General features: G+C 51.5%; 1 protein-coding gene across 1 annotated transcript in view; it reads left to right on the top strand.

Annotated features, from left to right (window-relative positions):
• Positions 1-9,018: 9,018 nt before the first annotated feature.
• The window catches only part of DLG4 (discs large MAGUK scaffold protein 4), a 377,913-nt gene continuing 365,555 nt past the window's right edge, over positions 9,019-21,376 (top strand). The window contains exon 1 of the mRNA XM_073623516.1: positions 9,019-9,263. Within this exon, the coding sequence (XP_073479617.1) occupies positions 9,234-9,263 (30 nt within the window). The 5' untranslated portion in view covers positions 9,019-9,233. The remainder of the gene's footprint in view (positions 9,264-21,376) is intronic.

Here is a 21,376-nt window from a genome sequence, read left to right as displayed (position 1 = left end):
CTCTCCTTGTACTCCCTCCCCTTGTGCTTTCTCCCCCCTTGTAGTGTCTCTCCTTGTACTCTCTCAATCACTTTGTACTCTCTCCCATTGTACTCTCTCCCCTTGTAGTCTCTCCCCTCTACTCTTTCTCCTTGTACTCTCTCTTCTGTACTCTCTCCCCCTGCACTCTCTATCCTTGTACTCTCTCTTCTTGTACTCTCTCCTCTTGTAGTCTCTCCCCTCTACTCTTTCTCCTTGTACACTCTCCCCTGTACTCTCTCCCCCTGCACTCTCTCTCCTTGTACTCTCTCCCTCTGCACTATCTCTCCTTGTACTCTCTCCCCTGTACTTTCTCCCCCCTTGTAGTCTCTCCCCTGTACTCTCTCCCCTGTACTCTCTCCCCTTGTAGTCTCTCCCCTGTACTCTCTCCCCCTGTACTCTCTCTCCTTGTACTCTCTCCCCTTGTAGTCTCTCCCCTGTACTCTCTCTCCTTGTACTCTCTCCCTTTGTACTCTCTCCCCTTGTACTTTCTCCCCCTTGTAGTCTCTCCCCTGTACTCTCTCTCCTTGTACTGTCTCCCCTTGTGGTCTTTCTCCTTGTACTCTCTCTCCCCTTGTACTCTCTCCCCTTGTACTTTCCTAACTGTAGTGTGCTCTCCTTGTACTCCCTCCCCTTGTGCTTTCTCCCCCCTTGTAGTGTCTCTCCTTGTACTCTCTCAATCACTTTGTACTCTCTCGCCTTGTACTCTCTCTCTTTGTACTCTCTATTTCCTTGTAAGCTCTCCCCCTTGTAGTCTCTCCCCTCTACTCTTTCTCCCTGTACTCTCTCCCCTGTACTCGCTCCCCTTGTACTCTCTCCTAGTACTCTCTCCCCTTGTACTCTCTCCCTTTGTACTCACTCCACTTGTACTTTCTCCCCCCTTGTAGTCTCTCCCCTGTACTTGTTCCCTTTGTACTCTCTCCCCTTGTACTCTCGCTCCTTGTAGTCTCTCCCCTTGTACTCTCCTTGTACTCTCTCCCCTTGTACTCTCTCTCCTTGTAGTCTCTCCCCTTGTTCTTTCTCTCCTTTGTAGTCTCTCCCCTATACTCTCTCTCCTTGTACTGTGTCCCCTTGTGGTCTCTCTCCTTGTGCTCTCTAACCTTGTACTTCCTCCCCCTCTACTGTCTCTCCTTGTACTCTCTCCCCCTTGTACTCTCTCTCTCTCTCTCTTTGTACTCTCTCCCCTTGTAGTCTCTCTCCTTGTAGTCTCTCCCCTTGTACTTTCTCCCCCCTTGTAGTCTCTCCCCTTGTACTCTCTCCCCCTTGTATGCTCTCTTTGTACTCTCCCTCCTTGTACTCTCTCCCCTTGTACTCTCTCTCTCTTCTTGTACTCTCTCCCCCTTGTACTTTCTCTCTCCTTGAACTTCCTCCCCCTTGTTCTCTCTCCCCTTGTACTCTCTCTCTCCTTGTACTTTCTCCCCCTTGTACTCTCTCTCCTTGTACTCTCTCCCCTTGTAGTCTCTCCTTGTACTCTCTCCCATTGTAGTCTCCCCTTTTACTCTCTCCCCTTGCAGTCTCTCCTTATACTCTCTCCTTGTACTCTCTCCCCTTATACTCTCTCCTTGTACTCTCTCCCTTTGTACTCTCTATCTCCTTGTAAGCTCTCCCACTTGTAGTCTCTCCCCTCTACTCTTTCTCCTTGTACTCTCTCCCCTGTACTCTCCCCCCCTGCACTCTCTCTCCCTGTACTCCTTCTCCTTGTACTCTCTCCCCCTTGTAGTCTCTCAGTCCCAGTAGTCTCCGGTAGTCCCGGCTGTCTCTCAGTCCCGGTGGTCCCGGCTGTCTCTCAGTCCCGGTAGTCTCTCAGTCCTGGTGATCTCCCGTGGTCCCAGCTGTCTCTCAGTCCAGGTAGTCTCCGGTAGTCCCCGCTGTCTCTCAGTCCCGGTAGTCCCGGCTGTCTCTCAGTCCTGTTAGTCTCTGGTAGTCCTGGCTGCCTCTCAGTCCTGGTAGTCTCCGGTAGTCCAGGCTGTCTCTCAGTCCCGGTAGTCTCCGGTGGTCCCGGCTGTCTCTCAGTCCCGGTAGTCTCTGGTAGTCCCGGCTGTCTCTTAGTCCCGGTAGTCCCGGCTGTCTTTTAGTCCCGTAGTCTCCGGTAGTCTTGGTAGTCTCTCAGTCCCAGTAGTCTCCGGTAGTCCCAGCTGTCACTCAGTCCCGGCTGTCTCCGGTAGTCCCGGTAGTCTCTCAGTCCCGGTAGTCTCCGGTAGTCCCAGCTGTCTCTCAGTCCCGGCTGTCTCCGGTAGTCCCGGCTGTCTCTCAGTCCCGGTAGTCTCTGGTAGTCCCAGTAGTCTCCAGTAGTCCCGGCTGTCTCTCAGTCCCGGCAGTCTCCGGTAGTCCCGGCTGTCTCTCAGTCCCGGCTGTCTCCGGTAGTCCTGGCTGTCTCTCATTCCCAGCTGTCTCCGGTAGTCCAGGTAGTCTCCACTAGTCCCGGTAGTCTCTCAGTCCCGGTAGTCTCCGGTAGTCCCGGCTGTCTCTCAGTCCCGGCTGTCTCCGGTAGTCCTGGCTGTCTCTCATTCCCGGCTGTCTCCGGAAGTCCCGGTAGTCTCTCAGTCTGATAGTCTCCGGTGGTCCCGGCTGTCTCTCCTGGTATTTTTCGGTAGTCCCGGCTGTCTCTCAGTCCCAGGTGTCTCCGGTAGTCCCGGTAGTCTCTCAATCCCGGTAGTCTCCGGTGGTCCCGGCTGTCTCTCAGTCCCGGTAGTCTCCGGTAGTCCCGGCTGTCTCTCAGTCCCGGTAGTCTCCGGTAGTCCCGGCTGTCTCTCAGTCCCAGTAGTCCAGGCTGTCTCTCAGTCCCGGTAGTCTCAGGTAGTCCCGGCTGTCTCTCAGTCCCGGTAGTCCCGGCTGTCTCTCAGTCCCGGTAGTCTCCGGTAGTCTCTCAGTTCCGGTAGTCACCGGTAGTCCCGGCTGTCTCTCAGTCCCGGTAGTCCCGGTAGTCTCTTAGTCCCGGTAGTCTCGGGTAGTCCCGGCTGTCTCTTAGTCCCGGTAGTCTCCGGTGGTCCCGGCTGTCTCTTAGTCCCGGTAGTCTTCGGTAGTCTCTTAGTCCCGGTAGTCTCTGGTAGTCACGGCTGTCTCTTAGTCCCGGCTGTCTCTCAGTCCCGGTAGTCTCTGGTAGTCCCGGCTGTCTCTCAGTCCCGGTAGTCTCCGGTAGTCTCTTAGTCCCGGTAGTCTCCAGTAGTCCCGGCTGTCTCTTAGTCCAGGTAGTCTCCGGTAGTCTCTTAGTCCCGGTAGTCTCCGGTAGTCCCGGCTGTCTCTTAGTCCCGGTAGTCCCGGCTGTCTCTTAGTCCCGGTAGTCTCCGGTAGTCTCTTAGTCCCGGTAGTCTCCGGTAGTCCCGGCTGTCTCTTAGTCCCGGTAGTCTCGGCTGTCTCTTAGTCCCGGTAGTCTCCGGTAGTCCCGGCTGTCTCTCAGTCCCGGTAGTCTCCGGCAGTCTCTCAGTCCCGGCTGTCTCCGGTAGTCTCCGGTAGTCCCGGCTGTCTCTCAGTCCCGGTAGTCTCCGGTAGTCCCGGCTGTCTCTTAGTCCCGGTAGTCTCCGGTAGTCCCGGCTGTCTCTCAGTCCCGGTAGTCTCCGGTAGTCTCTCAGTCCCGGCTGTCTCCGGTAGTCCCGGCTGTCTCTCAGTCCCAGTAGTCTCCGGTAGTCTCTCAGTCCCGGCTGTCTCCGGTAGTCTCCAGTAGTCCCGGCTGTCTCTCAGTCCCGGTAGTCTCCGGTAGTCCCGGCTGTCTCTCAGTCCCGGTAGTCTCCGGTAGTCCCGGCTGTCTCTTAGTCCCGGTAGTCTCCGGTAGTCTCTTAGTCCCGGTAGTCTCCGGTAGTCCCGGCTGTCTCTTAGTCCCGGTAGTCTCCGGTAGTCCCGGCTGTCTCTTAGTCCCGGTAGTCTCGGCTGTCTCTTAGTCCCGGTAGTCTCCGGTAGTCTCTCAGTCCTGGCTGTCTCCGGTAGTCTCCGGTAGTCCCGGCTGTCTCTCAGTCCCGGTAGTCTCCGGTAGTCTCTCAGTCCCGGCTGTCTCCGGTAGTCTCTGGTAGTCCCGGCTGTCTCTCAGTCCCGGTAGTCTCCGGTAGTCCCGGCTGTCTCTTAGTCCCGGTAGTCTCCGGTAGTCCCGGCTGTCTCTCAGTCCCGGTAGTCTCTCAGTCCCGGCTGTCTCCGGTAGTCTCCGGTAGTCCCGGCTGTCTCTCAGTCCCAGTAGTCTCCGGTAGTCTCCGGTAGTCTCTCAGTCCCGGCTGTCTCCGGTAGTCTCCGGTAGTCTCCAGTAGTCCCGGCTGTCTCTCAGTCCCGGTAGTCCCGGCTGTCTCTTAGTCCCGGCAGTCTCTCAGTGCCGGTAATCTCCGGTAGTCTCTTAGTCCCGGTAGTCTCCGGTAGTCCCGGCTGTCTCTTAGTCCCGGTAGTCTCCGGTAGTACCGGCAGTCTCTCAGTCCCGGTAGTCTCTCAGTCCCGGCTGTACCGGTAGTCTCTCAGTCCCGGCAGTCTCTCAGTCCCGGTAGTCTCCGGTAGTCTCTTAGTCCCGGTAGTCTCCGGTAGTCCCGGCTGTCTCTCAGTCCCGGTAGTCTCCGGTAGTCCCGGCTGTCTCTCAGTCCCGGTAGTCTCCGGTAGTCCCGGCTGTCTCTCAGTCCCGGTAGTCTCCGGTAGTCCCGGCTGTCTCTCAGTCCCGGTAGTCTCCGGTAGTCTCCGGTAGTCTCTTAGTCCCGGTAGTCTCCGATAGTCCCGGCTGTCTCTCAGTCCCGGTAGTCTCCGGTAGTCCCGGCTGTCTCTCAGTCCCGGTAGTCTCCGGTAGTCCCGGCTGTCTCTCAGTCCCGGTAGTCTCCGGTAGTCCCGGCTGTCTCTCAGTCCCGGTAGTCTCCGGTAGTCTCCGGTAGTCTCTTAGTCCCGGTAGTCTCCGGTAGTCCCGGCTGTCTCTCAGTCCCGGTAGTCTCCGGTAGTCCCGGCTGTCTCTCAGTCCCGGTAGTCCCGGCTGTCTCTTAGTCCCGGCAGTCTCTCAGTCCCGGCTGTACCGGTAGTCTCTCAGTCCCGGCAGTCTCTCAGTCCCGGTAGTCTCCGGTAGTCTCTTAGTCCCGGTAGTCTCCGGTAGTCCCGGCTGTCTCTCAGTCCCGGTAGTCTCCGGTAGTCCCGGCTGTCTCTCAGTCCCGGTAGTCTCCGGTAGTCCCGGCTGTCTCTCAGTCCCGGTAGTCTCCGGTAGTCCCGGCTGTCTCTCAGTCCCGGTAGTCTCCGGTAGTCCCGGCTGTCTCTCAGTCCCGGTAGTCCCGGCTGTCTCTTAGTCCCGGCAGTCTCTCAGTCCCGGCTGTACCGGTAGTCTCTCAGTCCCGGCAGTCTCTCAGTCCCGGTAGTCTCTTAGTCCCGGTAGTCTCCGGTAGTCCCGGCTGTCTCTCAGTCCCGGTAGTCTCCGGTAGTCCCGGCTGTCTCTCAGTCCCGGTAGTCTCCGGTAGTCCCGGCTGTCTCTCAGTCCCGGTAGTCTCCGGTAGTCCCGGCTGTCTCTCAGTCCCGGTAGTCTCCGGTAGTCCCGGCTGTCTCTCAGTCCCGGTAGTCTCCGGTAGTCTCCGGTAGTCTCTCAGTCCCGGTAGTCTCCGGTAGTCCCGGCTGTCTCTCAGTCCCGGCTGTCTCCGGTAGTCCTGGCTGTCTCTCATTCCCGGCTGTCTCCGGAAGTCCCGGTAGTCTCTCAGTCTGATAGTCTCCGGTGGTCCCGGCTGTCTCTCCTGGTATTTTTCGGTAGTCCCGGCTGTCTCTCAGTCCCAGGTGTCTCCGGTAGTCCCGGTAGTCTCTCAATCCCGGTAGTCTCCGGTGGTCCCGGCTGTCTCTCAGTCCCGGTAGTCTCCGGTAGTCCCGGCTGTCTCTCAGTCCCGGTAGTCTCCGGTAGTCCCGGCTGTCTCTCAGTCCCAGTAGTCCAGGCTGTCTCTCAGTCCCGGTAGTCTCAGGTAGTCCCGGCTGTCTCTCAGTCCCGGTAGTCCCGGCTGTCTCTCAGTCCCGGTAGTCTCCGGTAGTCTCTCAGTTCCGGTAGTCACCGGTAGTCCCGGCTGTCTCTCAGTCCCGGTAGTCCCGGTAGTCTCTTAGTCCCGGTAGTCTCGGGTAGTCCCGGCTGTCTCTTAGTCCCGGTAGTCTCCGGTGGTCCCGGCTGTCTCTTAGTCCCGGTAGTCTTCGGTAGTCTCTTAGTCCCGGTAGTCTCTGGTAGTCACGGCTGTCTCTTAGTCCCGGCTGTCTCTCAGTCCCGGTAGTCTCTGGTAGTCCCGGCTGTCTCTCAGTCCCGGTAGTCTCCGGTAGTCTCTTAGTCCCGGTAGTCTCCAGTAGTCCCGGCTGTCTCTTAGTCCAGGTAGTCTCCGGTAGTCTCTTAGTCCCGGTAGTCTCCGGTAGTCCCGGCTGTCTCTTAGTCCCGGTAGTCCCGGCTGTCTCTTAGTCCCGGTAGTCTCCGGTAGTCTCTTAGTCCCGGTAGTCTCCGGTAGTCCCGGCTGTCTCTTAGTCCCGGTAGTCTCGGCTGTCTCTTAGTCCCGGTAGTCTCCGGTAGTCCCGGCTGTCTCTCAGTCCCGGTAGTCTCCGGCAGTCTCTCAGTCCCGGCTGTCTCCGGTAGTCTCCGGTAGTCCCGGCTGTCTCTCAGTCCCGGTAGTCTCCGGTAGTCCCGGCTGTCTCTTAGTCCCGGTAGTCTCCGGTAGTCCCGGCTGTCTCTCAGTCCCGGTAGTCTCCGGTAGTCTCTCAGTCCCGGCTGTCTCCGGTAGTCCCGGCTGTCTCTCAGTCCCAGTAGTCTCCGGTAGTCTCTCAGTCCCGGCTGTCTCCGGTAGTCTCCAGTAGTCCCGGCTGTCTCTCAGTCCCGGTAGTCTCCGGTAGTCCCGGCTGTCTCTCAGTCCCGGTAGTCTCCGGTAGTCCCGGCTGTCTCTTAGTCCCGGTAGTCTCCGGTAGTCTCTTAGTCCCGGTAGTCTCCGGTAGTCCCGGCTGTCTCTTAGTCCCGGTAGTCTCCGGTAGTCCCGGCTGTCTCTTAGTCCCGGTAGTCTCGGCTGTCTCTTAGTCCCGGTAGTCTCCGGTAGTCTCTCAGTCCTGGCTGTCTCCGGTAGTCTCCGGTAGTCCCGGCTGTCTCTCAGTCCCGGTAGTCTCCGGTAGTCTCTCAGTCCCGGCTGTCTCCGGTAGTCTCTGGTAGTCCCGGCTGTCTCTCAGTCCCGGTAGTCTCCGGTAGTCCCGGCTGTCTCTTAGTCCCGGTAGTCTCCGGTAGTCCCGGCTGTCTCTCAGTCCCGGTAGTCTCTCAGTCCCGGCTGTCTCCGGTAGTCTCCGGTAGTCCCGGCTGTCTCTCAGTCCCAGTAGTCTCCGGTAGTCTCCGGTAGTCTCTCAGTCCCGGCTGTCTCCGGTAGTCTCCGGTAGTCTCCAGTAGTCCCGGCTGTCTCTCAGTCCCGGTAGTCCCGGCTGTCTCTTAGTCCCGGCAGTCTCTCAGTGCCGGTAATCTCCGGTAGTCTCTTAGTCCCGGTAGTCTCCGGTAGTCCCGGCTGTCTCTTAGTCCCGGTAGTCTCCGGTAGTACCGGCAGTCTCTCAGTCCCGGTAGTCTCTCAGTCCCGGCTGTACCGGTAGTCTCTCAGTCCCGGCAGTCTCTCAGTCCCGGTAGTCTCCGGTAGTCTCTTAGTCCCGGTAGTCTCCGGTAGTCCCGGCTGTCTCTCAGTCCCGGTAGTCTCCGGTAGTCCCGGCTGTCTCTCAGTCCCGGTAGTCTCCGGTAGTCCCGGCTGTCTCTCAGTCCCGGTAGTCTCCGGTAGTCCCGGCTGTCTCTCAGTCCCGGTAGTCTCCGGTAGTCCCGGCTGTCTCTCAGTCCCGGTAGTCTCCGGTAGTCTCCGGTAGTCTCTTAGTCCCGGTAGTCTCCGATAGTCCCGGCTGTCTCTCAGTCCCGGTAGTCTCCGGTAGTCCCGGCTGTCTCTCAGTCCCGGTAGTCTCCGGTAGTCCCGGCTGTCTCTCAGTCCCGGTAGTCTCCGGTAGTCCCGGCTGTCTCTCAGTCCCGGTAGTCTCCGGTAGTCTCCGGTAGTCTCTTAGTCCCGGTAGTCTCCGGTAGTCCCGGCTGTCTCTCAGTCCCGGTAGTCTCCGGTAGTCCCGGCTGTCTCTCAGTCCCGGTAGTCCCGGCTGTCTCTTAGTCCCGGCAGTCTCTCAGTCCCGGCTGTACCGGTAGTCTCTCAGTCCCGGCAGTCTCTCAGTCCCGGTAGTCTCCGGTAGTCTCTTAGTCCCGGTAGTCTCCGGTAGTCCCGGCTGTCTCTCAGTCCCGGTAGTCTCCGGTAGTCCCGGCTGTCTCTCAGTCCCGGTAGTCTCCGGTAGTCCCGGCTGTCTCTCAGTCCCGGTAGTCTCCGGTAGTCCCGGCTGTCTCTCAGTCCCGGTAGTCTCCGGTAGTCCCGGCTGTCTCTCAGTCCCGGTAGTCCCGGCTGTCTCTTAGTCCCGGCAGTCTCTCAGTCCCGGCTGTACCGGTAGTCTCTCAGTCCCGGCAGTCTCTCAGTCCCGGTAGTCTCTTAGTCCCGGTAGTCTCCGGTAGTCCCGGCTGTCTCTCAGTCCCGGTAGTCTCCGGTAGTCCCGGCTGTCTCTCAGTCCCGGTAGTCTCCGGTAGTCCCGGCTGTCTCTCAGTCCCGGTAGTCTCCGGTAGTCCCGGCTGTCTCTCAGTCCCGGTAGTCTCCGGTAGTCCCGGCTGTCTCTCAGTCCCGGTAGTCTCCGGTAGTCTCCGGTAGTCTCTCAGTCCCGGTAGTCTCCGGTAGTCCCGGCTGTCTCTCAGTCCCGGTAGTCTCCGGTAGTCCCGGCTGTCTCTCAGTCCCGGTAGTCTCCGGTAGTCTCCGGTAGTCTCTCAGTCCCGGTAGTCTCCGGTAGTCCCGGCTGTCTCTCAGTCCCGGTAGTCTCCGGTAGTCTCCGGTAGTCTCTCAGTCCCGGTAGTCTCCGGTAGTCCCGGCTGTCTCTCAGTCCCGGTAGTCTCCGGTAGTCCCGGCTGTCTCTTAGTCACAGAGTGTCGGTGAGTAAGATCCTCGCGTGGGTTCTCCTCTCTCTCTTCCCCCCGCTCCTCTCCTCCCCCCGCTCCTCTCTCTCCGCTCCTCTCCTCCCTCCGGCTCCCTCCCTCTTCCCCGCAGATCTGCAGCCTCTCCTCCATCACCGCGCACCCTCTACTCCCGATCTCCATCCCTCCAATCACCCCCATCCTCCTCCTCCTCCTCACCCCGATCCCCCTTCCCTCTGTCTCTCCTCCCCGGGGACGGAGGAGGGTGAGCCCTGGATGTGTCTGATCGGCCGCCGCTACTGCCTCTACTACCGCCATGGATTGCCTGTGTATTGTCACCACTAAGGTAAGGAGACCCCCACCTTCCCCACCCCAGGGATGGAGAGACCTCCATGGAAAGAGGGGCCTCCATTAATAGGGATCTGCATGGACAAAGAGAGACAACCACAGACAGAGACCTCCATGGATAGAGAGACCCCCATGGACAGAGACCTCCATGGATAGAGAGACCTCCATGGACAGAGACCTCCATAGATAGAGAGACCTCCATGGATAGAGAGACCTCCATAGACAGAGACCTCCATAGATAGAGAGACCTCCATGGATGAAGAGATCTCCATAGATAGAGACCTCCATAGATAGAGAGACCTCCATGGATAGAGAGACCTCCATAGACAGAGACCTCCATAGATAGAGAGACTTCCATGAATAGAGAGACCTCCATAGACAGAGACCTCCATAGATAGAGAGACCTTCATAGACAGAGACCTTCATAGATAGAGAGACCTCCATGGATGAAGAGATCTCCATAGATAGAGAGACCTCCATAAATAGAGACCTCCATAGATAGAGAGACCTTCATAGACAGAGACCTTCATAGATAGAGAGACCTCCATGGATGAAGAGATCTCCATAGACAGAGACCTCCATAGATAGAGAGACCTCCATGGATGAAGAGATCTCCATAGACAGAGACCTTCATGGATAGAGAGACTTCCATAGATAGATAGACCTTCATAGACAGAGACCTCCATAGATAGAGAGACCTTCATAGACAGAGACCTCCATAGATAGAGAGACTTCCATGAATAGAGAGACCTCCATTGACAGAGACCTCCATAGATAGAGAGACCTTCATAGACAGAGACCTTCATAGATAGAAAGACTTCCATGGATGAAGAGATCTCCATAGACAGAGACCTCCATAGATAGAGAAACCTCCATGGATGAAGAGATCTCCATAGACTAAGACCTCCATAGATAGAGAGACCTCTATAGACAGAGACCTCCATAGATAGAGAGACCTCCATAGACAGAGACCTCCATAGATAGAGAGACCTTCATAGACAGAGACCTCCATAGATAGAGAGACCTTCATGGATAGAGAGACCTCCATAGATAGATAGAAGCTTCATAGACAGAGACCTCCATAGATAGAGAGACCTTCATAGACAGAGACCTCCATAGACAGATACCTCCATAGATAGAGAAACCTCTATGGATGAAGAGATCTCCATAGACAGAGACCTCCATAGATAGAGAGACATCCATAGACAGAGACCTCCATAGATAGAGAGACCTCCATGGATGAAGAGATCTCCATAGATAGAGAGACCTACATGGATAGAGAGATCTCCATGGATAAGGAGACCTCCATAGATAGAGAGACCTCCATGGATAGAGAGACCTCCATGGATAGAGAGACCTCCATTGATAGAGAGACCTCCATGGATGAAGAGATCTTATAGATAGAGAGTGAGCAAAAGACAGAGACCTCCATGGATGAAGAGATCTCCATAGATAGAGAGACCCCTTTGGACAGACAGACTTTCAATGATAGACCTCTATGGACAGATAGACCTCTATGGATGAGGGGCCTTCATTCATAGAGTTCTCCATGGACAAAGAGAAGCAACCTTAGACTGAGACCTCCATGGACAGGGAGACCTCCATAGATAGAGAGACCTCCATGGATAGAGAGACCTCCATGGATAGAGAGACCTCCATAGATAGAGAGACAGCATGGACAGGGAGACGTCCACGGATGAAGAGACTTCCATGGATAGAGAGATAGAGACCTCCATGTATAGAGACCTCAACGGATAGAGGGATAGACAGACCTCCATGGATAGAGGGATAGAGAGACCTCCATGGATAGAGAGACCTCCTGCATCTTCACCTATAGACAGATCTCCATACATGGGTGCAGATGGGGACATATATGAATATCATCTCTATACATTGTATTTTATATAGAGAGCATGAGCCCCATACACCACACATGTATAACCCCCTATATACATTGTGTTATATATAGAGAGAATGAGCCCCATACACCACACTTGTATGACCCCCCATATACATTGTATTATATATAGAGAGAATGTATAGAGAGAATGAGCTCCATACACCACACATGTATCACCCCCTATATACATTGTGTTATATATAGAGAGAATGAGCCCCATACACCACACATGTATGACCCCCCTATATACATTGTATTATATATAGAGAAAATGAGCCCCATACACCACACATGTATGACCCCCTATATACATTGTGTTATATATAGAGAGAATGAGCCCCATACATCACACATGTATGACCCCCTATATACATTGTATTATATAGAGAGATATAGAGAGAATGAGCCCCATACACCACACATGTATGACCCCCTATATACATTGTATTATATATAGAGAGAATGAGCCCCATACACCACACATGTATGACCCCCTAAATACATTGTATTATATATAGAGAGAACGAGCCCCATACACCACACATGTATGATCCCCTATATACATTGTATTATATATAGAGAGAACAAGCCCCATACATCACACATGTATGACCCCTATATACATTGTATTATATATAGAGAGAATGAGCCCCATACACCACACATGTATGATCCCCTATATACATTGTATTATATATAGAGAGAATGAGCCCCATACATCACACATGTATGATCCCCTATATACATTGTATTATATAGAGAGATATAGAGAGAATGAGCCCCATACACCACACATGTATGATCCCCTATATACATTGTATTATATATAGAGAGAACGAGCCCCATACATCACACATGTATGACCCCCCTATATACATTGTATTATATATAGAGAGAATGAGCCCCATACACCACACATGTATGACCCCCCTATATACATTGTATTATATATAGAGAGAATGAGCCCCATACACCACACATGTATGACCCCCTATATACATTGTATTATATATAGAGAGAATGAGCCCCATACACCACACATGTATGACCCCCTATATACATTGTGTTATATATAGAGAGAACGAGCCCCATACATCACACATGTATGACCCCCTATATACATTGTATTATATATAGAGAGAACGAGCCCCATACACCACACATGTATGATCCCCTATATACACACACAGCAGCATCTGTACACATGTATGTAGCATTGCTGGGATTGGACATATCTGTATACATTGAGAGGCCTCTCTCCTCTATATACACAGAGGAGAGGTATACGGCATATTGTACTTTGTGATATACATGGGGGGAGGTCAGGTGATACGTCAGGCCGGGGTCCATGCATTGCACACTAATATATATATATATAATAGAGGGTGGAAGATGTGTGCTATATACTGTATATACTGTATACCATCAGCCTCATAGTGCTGTCCATGCTGCTGAAGTCTATTATACTGAGATATGTATCATGTGCTGGATAGGAGGCCTCTCCTCTCTATATATAGTGTGGTATATACTGTATATATATATATATATATATATATATATATATATATATATATATATATATATATATATATATATATATATATATATATTTCTCATGTGCTGGATAGGAGGCATCTCTCCTCTATATATACAGTGTGGTATATACTGTGTGTGTATATATATATATATTTCTCATGTGCTGGATAGGAGGCCCCTATATACTGTGTATATATATATATGTATATATGTATATATATATATATATATATATATATATATATATATATATATATTTATTTATTTATATATATATATATATATATATATATATATATATATATATATATATATATATATATATATATATACACATATATGGATTGGAGATGGGACCTCTGTCCATGGTGCTGAAGTCTATTATACTGAGATATAAATCAAGTACTGGATCCATGGTGCTGGATTCTCTATATACAGTGCAGTATACGTCTGTCCATGGTGCTGGATTCTCTATATACAGTACAGTATATGTCTCTGTCCATTGTGCTGGATTCTCTATATACAGTACAGTATATGTCTCTGTCCATGGTGCTGGATTCTCTATATACAGTGCAGTATACGTCTGTCCATGGTGCTGGATTCTCTATATAAAGTACAGTATATGTCTCTGTCCATGGTGCTGGATTCTCTATATAAAGTACAGTATATGTCTCTGTCCATTGTGCTGGATTCTCTATATACAGTACAGTATATGTCTCTGTCCATGGTGCTGGGTTCTCTATATACAGTACAGTATATGTCTCTGTCCATGGTGCTGGATTCTCTATATACAGTACAGTATATGTCTCTGTCCATGGTGCTGGGTTCTCTATATACAGGGCAGTATATGTCTCTGTCCATGGTGCTGGGTTCTCTATATACAGGGCAGTATATGTCTCTGTCCATGGTGCTGGATTCTCTATATAAAGTACAGTATATATCTCTGTCCATGGTGCTGGGTTCTCTATATACAGTACAGTATATGTCTCTGTCCATGGTGCTGGATTCTCTATATACAGTACCGTATATGTCTCTGTCCATGGTGCTGGATTCTCTATATACAGTACAGTATATGTCTCTGGCCATGGTGCTGGATTCTCTATATACAGTACAGTATATGTCTCTGTCCATGGTGCTGGATTCTCTATATACAGTACAGTATATGTCTCTGTCCATGGTGCTGGATTCTCTATATAAAATACAGTATATGTCTCTGTCCATGGTGCTGGATTCTCTATATACAGTACAGTATATGTCTCTGTCCATGGTGCTGGATTCTCTATATACAGTACAGTATATGTCTCTGTCCATGGTGCTGGATTCTCTATATAAAGTACAGTATATGTCTCTGTCCATGGTGCTGGATTCTCTATATAAAGTACAGTATATGTCTCTGTCCATGGTGCTGGATTCTCTATATAAAGTACAGTATATGTCTCTGTCCATGGTGCTGGATTCTCTATATACAGTACAGTATATGTCTCTGTCCATGGTGCTGGATTCTCTATATACAGTACAGTATATGTCTCTGTCCATGGTGCTGGATTCTCTATATACAGTACAGTATATGTCTCTGTCCATGGTGCTGGATTCTCTATATACAGTACAGTATATGTCTCTGTCCATGGTGCTGGATTCTCTATATACAGTACAGTATATGTCTCTGTCCATGGTGCTGGATTCTCTATATACAGTACAGTATATGTCTCTGTCCATGGTGCTGGATTCTCTATATACAGTACAGTATATGTCTCTGTCCATGGTGCTGGATTCTCTATATACAGTACAGTATATGTCTCTGTCCATGGTGCTGGATTCTCTATATACAGTACAGTATATGTCTCTGTCCATGGTGCTGAAGTTGGTTTTATAGTAAAAACATATGTGCTGGATAAGAGGCCTGTCTTCTCTATATATAGTGTGGTATATGCTGATATGCTGTATATATATATATATTTCTCATGTCCTGAATAGGACACCTCTCCTTTGTATACAGTGTGGTATATACTGTATATATATATATATCTCATGTGTTGGATAGGACGCCTCCCCTCTATATACAGTGTGGTATATATGGATTTGGGGGTTCCGTCCATGCACTCCTTATCACACATCTCTCAGTACTGGATGTTCTATCAGCTGCTCCTGATAGGATTTTGTTGGTTCTTCTTTTGTCATCTGGTTACATGAAAAGAAAACAAACCATTAGCAACCAATGAGAATTCATCTTTCAGTAGCTGACAGCAGAAAACTGAAATCTGCTTTTATTAATCACTACACATGTTTTATGTTATGCAGTATTACATTAATGATGAATCTTTCAAGGAGACACCAGTTATTGTCTCTGACTCTTCTATGGTGACACCATGCAGTGCCCCGGGCTCAGGGTCATAGTGACACCCTATAATGTCTCTTACTCTTCTATGGTGACACCATGCAGTGCCCCGGACTCAGGGTCATAGTGACACCCTATAATGTCTCTGACTCTTCTATGGTGACACCATGCAGTGCCCCGGGCTCAGGGTCATAGCGACACCCTATAATGTCTCTGACTCTTCTATGGTGACACCATGCAGTGCCCCGGACTCAGGGTCATAGTGACACCCTATAATGTCTCTGACTCTTCTATGGTGACACCATGCAGTGCCTCGGACTCAGGATCATAGTGACACCCTATAATGTCTCTGACTCTTCTATGGTGACACCATGCAGTGCCCCGGACTCAGGGTAGTAGTGACACCCTATAATGTCTCTGACTCTTCTATGGTGACACCATGCAGTGCCCCAGACTCAGGGTTATAGTGACACCCTATAAGGTCTCTGACTCTTCTATGGTGACACCATGCAGTGCCCCGGACTCAGGGTCGTAGTGACACCCCATAATGTCTCTGACTCTTCTATGGTGACACCATGCAGTGCCCCGGACTCAGGGTCGTAGTGACACCCTATAATGTCTCTGACTCTTCTATGGTGACACCATGCAGTGCCCCGGACTCAGGGTCATAGTGACACCCTATAATGTCTCTGACTCTTCTATGGTGACACCATGCAGTGCCTCGGACTCAGGGTCATAGTGACACCCTATAATGTCTCTGACTCTTCTATGGTGACACCATGCAGTGCCCCGGACTCAGGGTAGTAAAGACACCCTATAATGTCTCTGACTCTTCTATGGTGACACCATGCAGTGCCCCGGACTCAGAGTAGTAGTGACACCCTATAATGTCTCTGACTCTTCTATGGTGACACCATGCAGTGCCCCGGACTCAGGGTCATAGTGACACCCTATAATGTCTCTGACTCTTCTATGGTGACACCATGCAGTTCCCCGGACTCAGGGTAGTAGTGACACCCTATAATGTCTCTGACTCTTCTATGGTGACACCATGCAGTGCCCTGGACTCAGGGTCATAGTGACACCCTATAATGTCTCTGACTCTTCTATGGTGACACCATGCAGTGCCCCGGACTCAGGGTAGTAGTGACACCCTATAATGTCTCTGACTCTTCTATGGTGACACCATGCAGTACCCCGGACTCAGGGTAGTAGTAACACCGTATAATGTCTCTGACTCTTCTATGGTGACACCATGCAGTGCCCCTGACTCAGGGTCATAGTGACACCCTATAATGTCTCTGACTCTTCTATGGTGACACCATGCAGTGCCCCGGACTCAGGGTCATAGTGACACCCTATAATGTCTCTGACTCTTCTATGGTGACACCATGCAGTTCCCCGGACTCAGGGTAGTAGTGACACCCTATAATGTCTCTGACTCTTCTATGGTGACACCATGCAGTGCCCCGGACTCAGAGTCATAGTGACACCCTTTAATATCTCTGACTCTTCTATGGTGACACCATGCAGTGCCTCGGACTCAGGTTCATAGTGACACCCTATAATGTCTCTGACTCTTCTATGGTGACACCATGCAGTGCCCCGGACTCAGGGTCATAGTGACACCCTATAATGTCTCTGACTCTTCTATGGTGACACCATGCAGTTCCCCGGACTCAGGGTAGTAGTGACACCCTATAATGTCTCTGACTCTTCTATGGTGACACCATGCAGTGCCCCGGACTCAGAGTCATAGTGACACCCTATAATATCTCTGACTCTTCTATGGTGACACCATGCAGTGCCTCGGACTCAGGTTCATAGTGACACCCTATAATGTCTCTGACTCTTCTATGGTGACACCATGCAGTGCCCCGGACTCAGGGTCATAGTGACACCCTATAATGTCTCTGACTCTTCTATGGTGACACCATGCAGTGCCCCGGACTCAGGGTTATAGTGACACCCTATAAGGTCTCTGACTCTTCTATGGTGACACCATGCAGTGCCCCGGACTCAGGGTCGTAGTGACACCCTATAATGTCTCTGACTCTTCTATGGTGACACCATGCAGTGCCTCGGACTCAGGGTCATAGTGACACCCTATAATGTCTCTGACTCTTCTATGGTGACACCATGCAGTGCCTCGGACTCAGGGTAGTAAAGACACCCTATAATGTCTCTGACTCTTCTATGGTGACACCATAAAGTGCCTCGGACTCAGGGTCGTAGTGACACCCTATAATGTCTCTGACTCTTCTATGGTGACACCATAAAGTGCCTCGGACTCAGGGTCGTAGTGACACCCTATAATGTCTCTGACTCTTCTATGGTGACACCATGCAGTGCCCCGGACTCAGGGTAGTAAAGACACCCTATAATGTCTCTGACTCTTCTATGGTGACACCATGCAGTGCCTCGGACTCAGGGTAGTAAAGACACCCTATAATGTCTCTGACTCTTCTATGGTGACACCATAAAGTGCCTCGGACTCAGGGTCGTAGTGACACCCTATAATGTCTCTGACTCTTCTATGGTGACACCATAAAGTGCCTCGGACTCAGGGTCGTAGTGACACCCTATAATGTCTCTGACTCTTCTATGGTGACACCATAAAGTGCCCCGGACTCAGGGTCGTAGTGACACCCTATAATGTCTCTGACTCTTCTATGGTGACACCATGCAGTGCCTTGGACTCAGGGTCATAGTGACACCCTATAATGTCTCTGACTCTTCTATGGTGACACCATGCAGTGCCTAGGACTCAGGTTCATAGTGACACCCTATAATGTCTCTGACTCTTCTATGGTGACACCATGCAGTGCCCTGGACTCAGGGTAGTAGTGACACCCTATAATGTCTCTGACTCTTCTATGGTGACACCATGCAGTGCCCCGGACTCAGGGTCATAGTGACACCCTATAATGTCTCTGACTCTTCTATGGTGACACCATGCAGTGACCCGGACTCAGGGTCATAGTGACACCCTATAATGTCTCTGACTCTTCTATGGTGACACCATGCAGTACCCCGGACTCAGGGTAGTAGTAACACCCTATAATGTCTCTGACTCTTCTATGGTGACACCATGCAGTGCCCCAGACTCAGGGTCATAGTGACACCCTATAATGTCTCTGACTCTTCTATGGTGACACCATGCAGCGCCCCGGACTCAGAGTCATAGTGACACCCTATAATGTCTCTGACTCTTCTATGGTGACACCATGCAGTGCCCCGGACTCAGGGTCATAGTGACACCCTATAATGTCTCTGACTCTTCTATGGTGACACCATGCAGTGCCCCGGACTCAGGGTCATAGTGACACCCTATAATGTCTCTGACTCTTCTATGGTGACACCATGCAGTTCCCCGGACTCAGGGTCGTAGTGACACCCTATAATGTCTCTGACTCTTCTATGGTGACACCATGCAGTGCCCCAGACTCAGGGTCGTAGTGACACCCTATAATGTCTCTGACTCTTCTATGGTGACACCATGCAGAGCCCCGGACTCAGGGTCGTAGTGACACCCTATAATGTCTCTGAGTCTTCTATGGTGACACCATGCAGTGCCCCGGACTCAGGGTCGTAGTGACACCCTATAATGTCTCTGACTCTTCTATGGTGACACCATGCAGTGCCCCGGACTCAGGGTAGTAGTGACACCCTATAATGTCTCTGACTCTTCTATGGTGACACCATGCAGTGCCTCGGACTCAGGGTCGTAGTGACACCATATAACGTCTCTGACACTTCTATGGTGACACCATGCAGTGCCCCGGACTCAGGGTATTAGTGACACCCTATAATGTCTCTGACTCTTCTATGGTGACACCATGCAGTACCCCCGACTCAGGGTAGTAGTGACACCCTATAATGTCTCTGACTCTTCTATGGTGACACCCTATAATGTCTCTGACTCTTCTATGGTGACACCCTATAATGTCTCTGACTCTTCTATGGTGACACCATGCAGTGCCTCGGACTCAGGGTCATAGTGACACCCTATAATGTCTCTGACTCTTCTATGGTGACACCATGCAGTGCCCTGGACTCAGGGTAGTAGTGACACCCTATAATGTCTCTGACTCTTCTATGGTGACACCATGCAGTGCCCCGGACTCAGGGTCATAGTGACACCCTATAATGTCTCTGACTCTTCTATGGTGACACCATGCAGTGCCCCGGACTCAGGGTCATAGTGACACCCTGTAATGTCTTTGACTCTTCTATGGTGACACCATGCAGTGCCCCGGACTCAGGGTCATAGTGACACCCTGTAATGTCTCTGACTCTTCTATGGTGACACCATGCAGTGCCCCGGACTCAGGGTCATAGTGACACCCTATAATGTCTCTGACTCTTCTATGGTGACACCATGCAGTGCCCCTGACTCAGGGTAGTAGTGACACCCCATAATGTCTCTGACTCTTCTATGGTGACACCATGCAGTGCCCTGGACTCAGGGTCGTAGTGACACCCTATAATGTCTCTGACCCTTCTATGGTGACACCATGCAGTGTCTCGGACTGAGGGTCATAGTGACACCCTATAATGCCTCTGACTCTTCTATGGTGACACCATGCAGTGCCTCGGACTCAGGGTAGTAGTGACACCCTATAATGTCTCTGACTCTTCTTTGGTGACACCATGCAGTGCCCCGGACTCAGGGTCATAGTGACACCCTATAATGTCTCTGACTCTTCTATGGTGACACCATGCAGTGCCCCGGACTCAGGGTCATAGTGACACCCTATAATGTCTCTGACTCTTCTATGGTGACACCATGCAGTGCCCCGGACTCAGGGTCGTAGTGACACCCTATAATGTCTCTGACTCTTCTATGGTGACACCATGCAGTGCCCCGGACTCAGGGTCATAGTGACACCCTATAATGTCTCTGACTCTTCTATGGTGACACCATGCAGTGCCCCGGACTCAGGGCCATAGTGACACCCTATAATGTCTCTGACTCTTCTATGGTGACACCATGCAGTGCCCCGGACTCAGGGTCATAGTGACACCCTATAATGTCTCTGACTCTTCTATGGTGACACCATGCAGTGCCCCGGACTCAGGGTCATAGTGACACCCTATAATGTCTCTGACTCTTCTTTGGTGACACCATGCAGTGCCCCGGACTCAGGGTCATAGTGACACCCTATAATGTCTCTGACTCTTCTATGGTGACACCATGCAGTGCCCCGGACTCAGGGTCATAGTGACACCCTATAATGTCTCTGACTCTTCTATGGTGACACCATGCAGTGCCCCAGACTCAGGGTCATAGTGACACCCTATAATGTCTCTGACTCTTCTATGGTGACACCATGCAGTGCCCCGGACTCAGGGTCATAGTGACACCCTATAATGTCTCTGACTCTTCTTTGGTGACACCATGCAGTGCCCCGGACTCAGGGTCATAGTGACACCCTATAATGTCTCTGACTCTTCTATGGTGACACCATGCAGTGCCCCGGACTCAGGGTCATAGTGACACCCTATAATGTCTCTGACTCTTCTATGGTGACACCATGCAGTGCCCCGGACTCAGGGTCATAGTGACACCCTATAATGTCTCTGACTCTTCTATGGTGACACCATGCAGTGCCCCGGACTCAGGGTCATAGTGACACCCTATAATGTCTCTGACTCTTCTATGGTGACACCATGCAGTGCCCCGGACTCAGGGTCATAGTGACACCCTATAATGTCTCTGACTCTTCTATGGTGACACCATGCAGTGCCCCGGACTCAGGGTCATAGTGACACCCTATAATGTCTCTGACTCTTCTATGGTGACACCATGCAGTGCCCTGGACTCAGGGTCGTAGTGACACCCTATAATGTCTCTGACTCTTCTATGGTGACACCATGCAGTGCCCCGGACTCAGGGTCATAGTGACACCCTATAATGTCTCTGACTCTTCTATGGTGACACCATGCAGTGCCCCGGACTCAGGGCCATAGTGACACCCTATAATGTCTCTGACTCTTCTATGGTGACACCATGCAGTGCCCCGGACTCAGGGTCATAGTGACACCCTATAATGTCTCTGACTCTTCTATGGTGACACCATGCAGTGCCCCGGACTCAGGGTAGTAGTGACACCCTATAATGTCTCTGACTCTTCTATGGTGACACCATGCAGTGCCCCGGACTCAGGGTAGTAGTGACACCCTATAATGTCTCTGACTCTTCTATGGTGACACCATGCAGTGCCCCGGACTCAGGGTAGTAGTGACACCCTATAATGTCTCTGACTCTTCTATGGTGACACCATGCAGTGCCTCGGACTCAGAGTCATAGTGACACCCTATAATGTCTCTGACTCTT

This window comes from Aquarana catesbeiana, linkage group LG03 (genome assembly GCF_042186555.1).
Source record: "Aquarana catesbeiana isolate 2022-GZ linkage group LG03, ASM4218655v1, whole genome shotgun sequence".
NCBI lineage: Eukaryota > Metazoa > Chordata > Amphibia > Anura > Ranidae > Aquarana > Aquarana catesbeiana.
The sequence above is the reverse complement of the archived record's forward strand: the minus strand, read 5'-3'. Positions and strand labels throughout refer to the sequence as shown.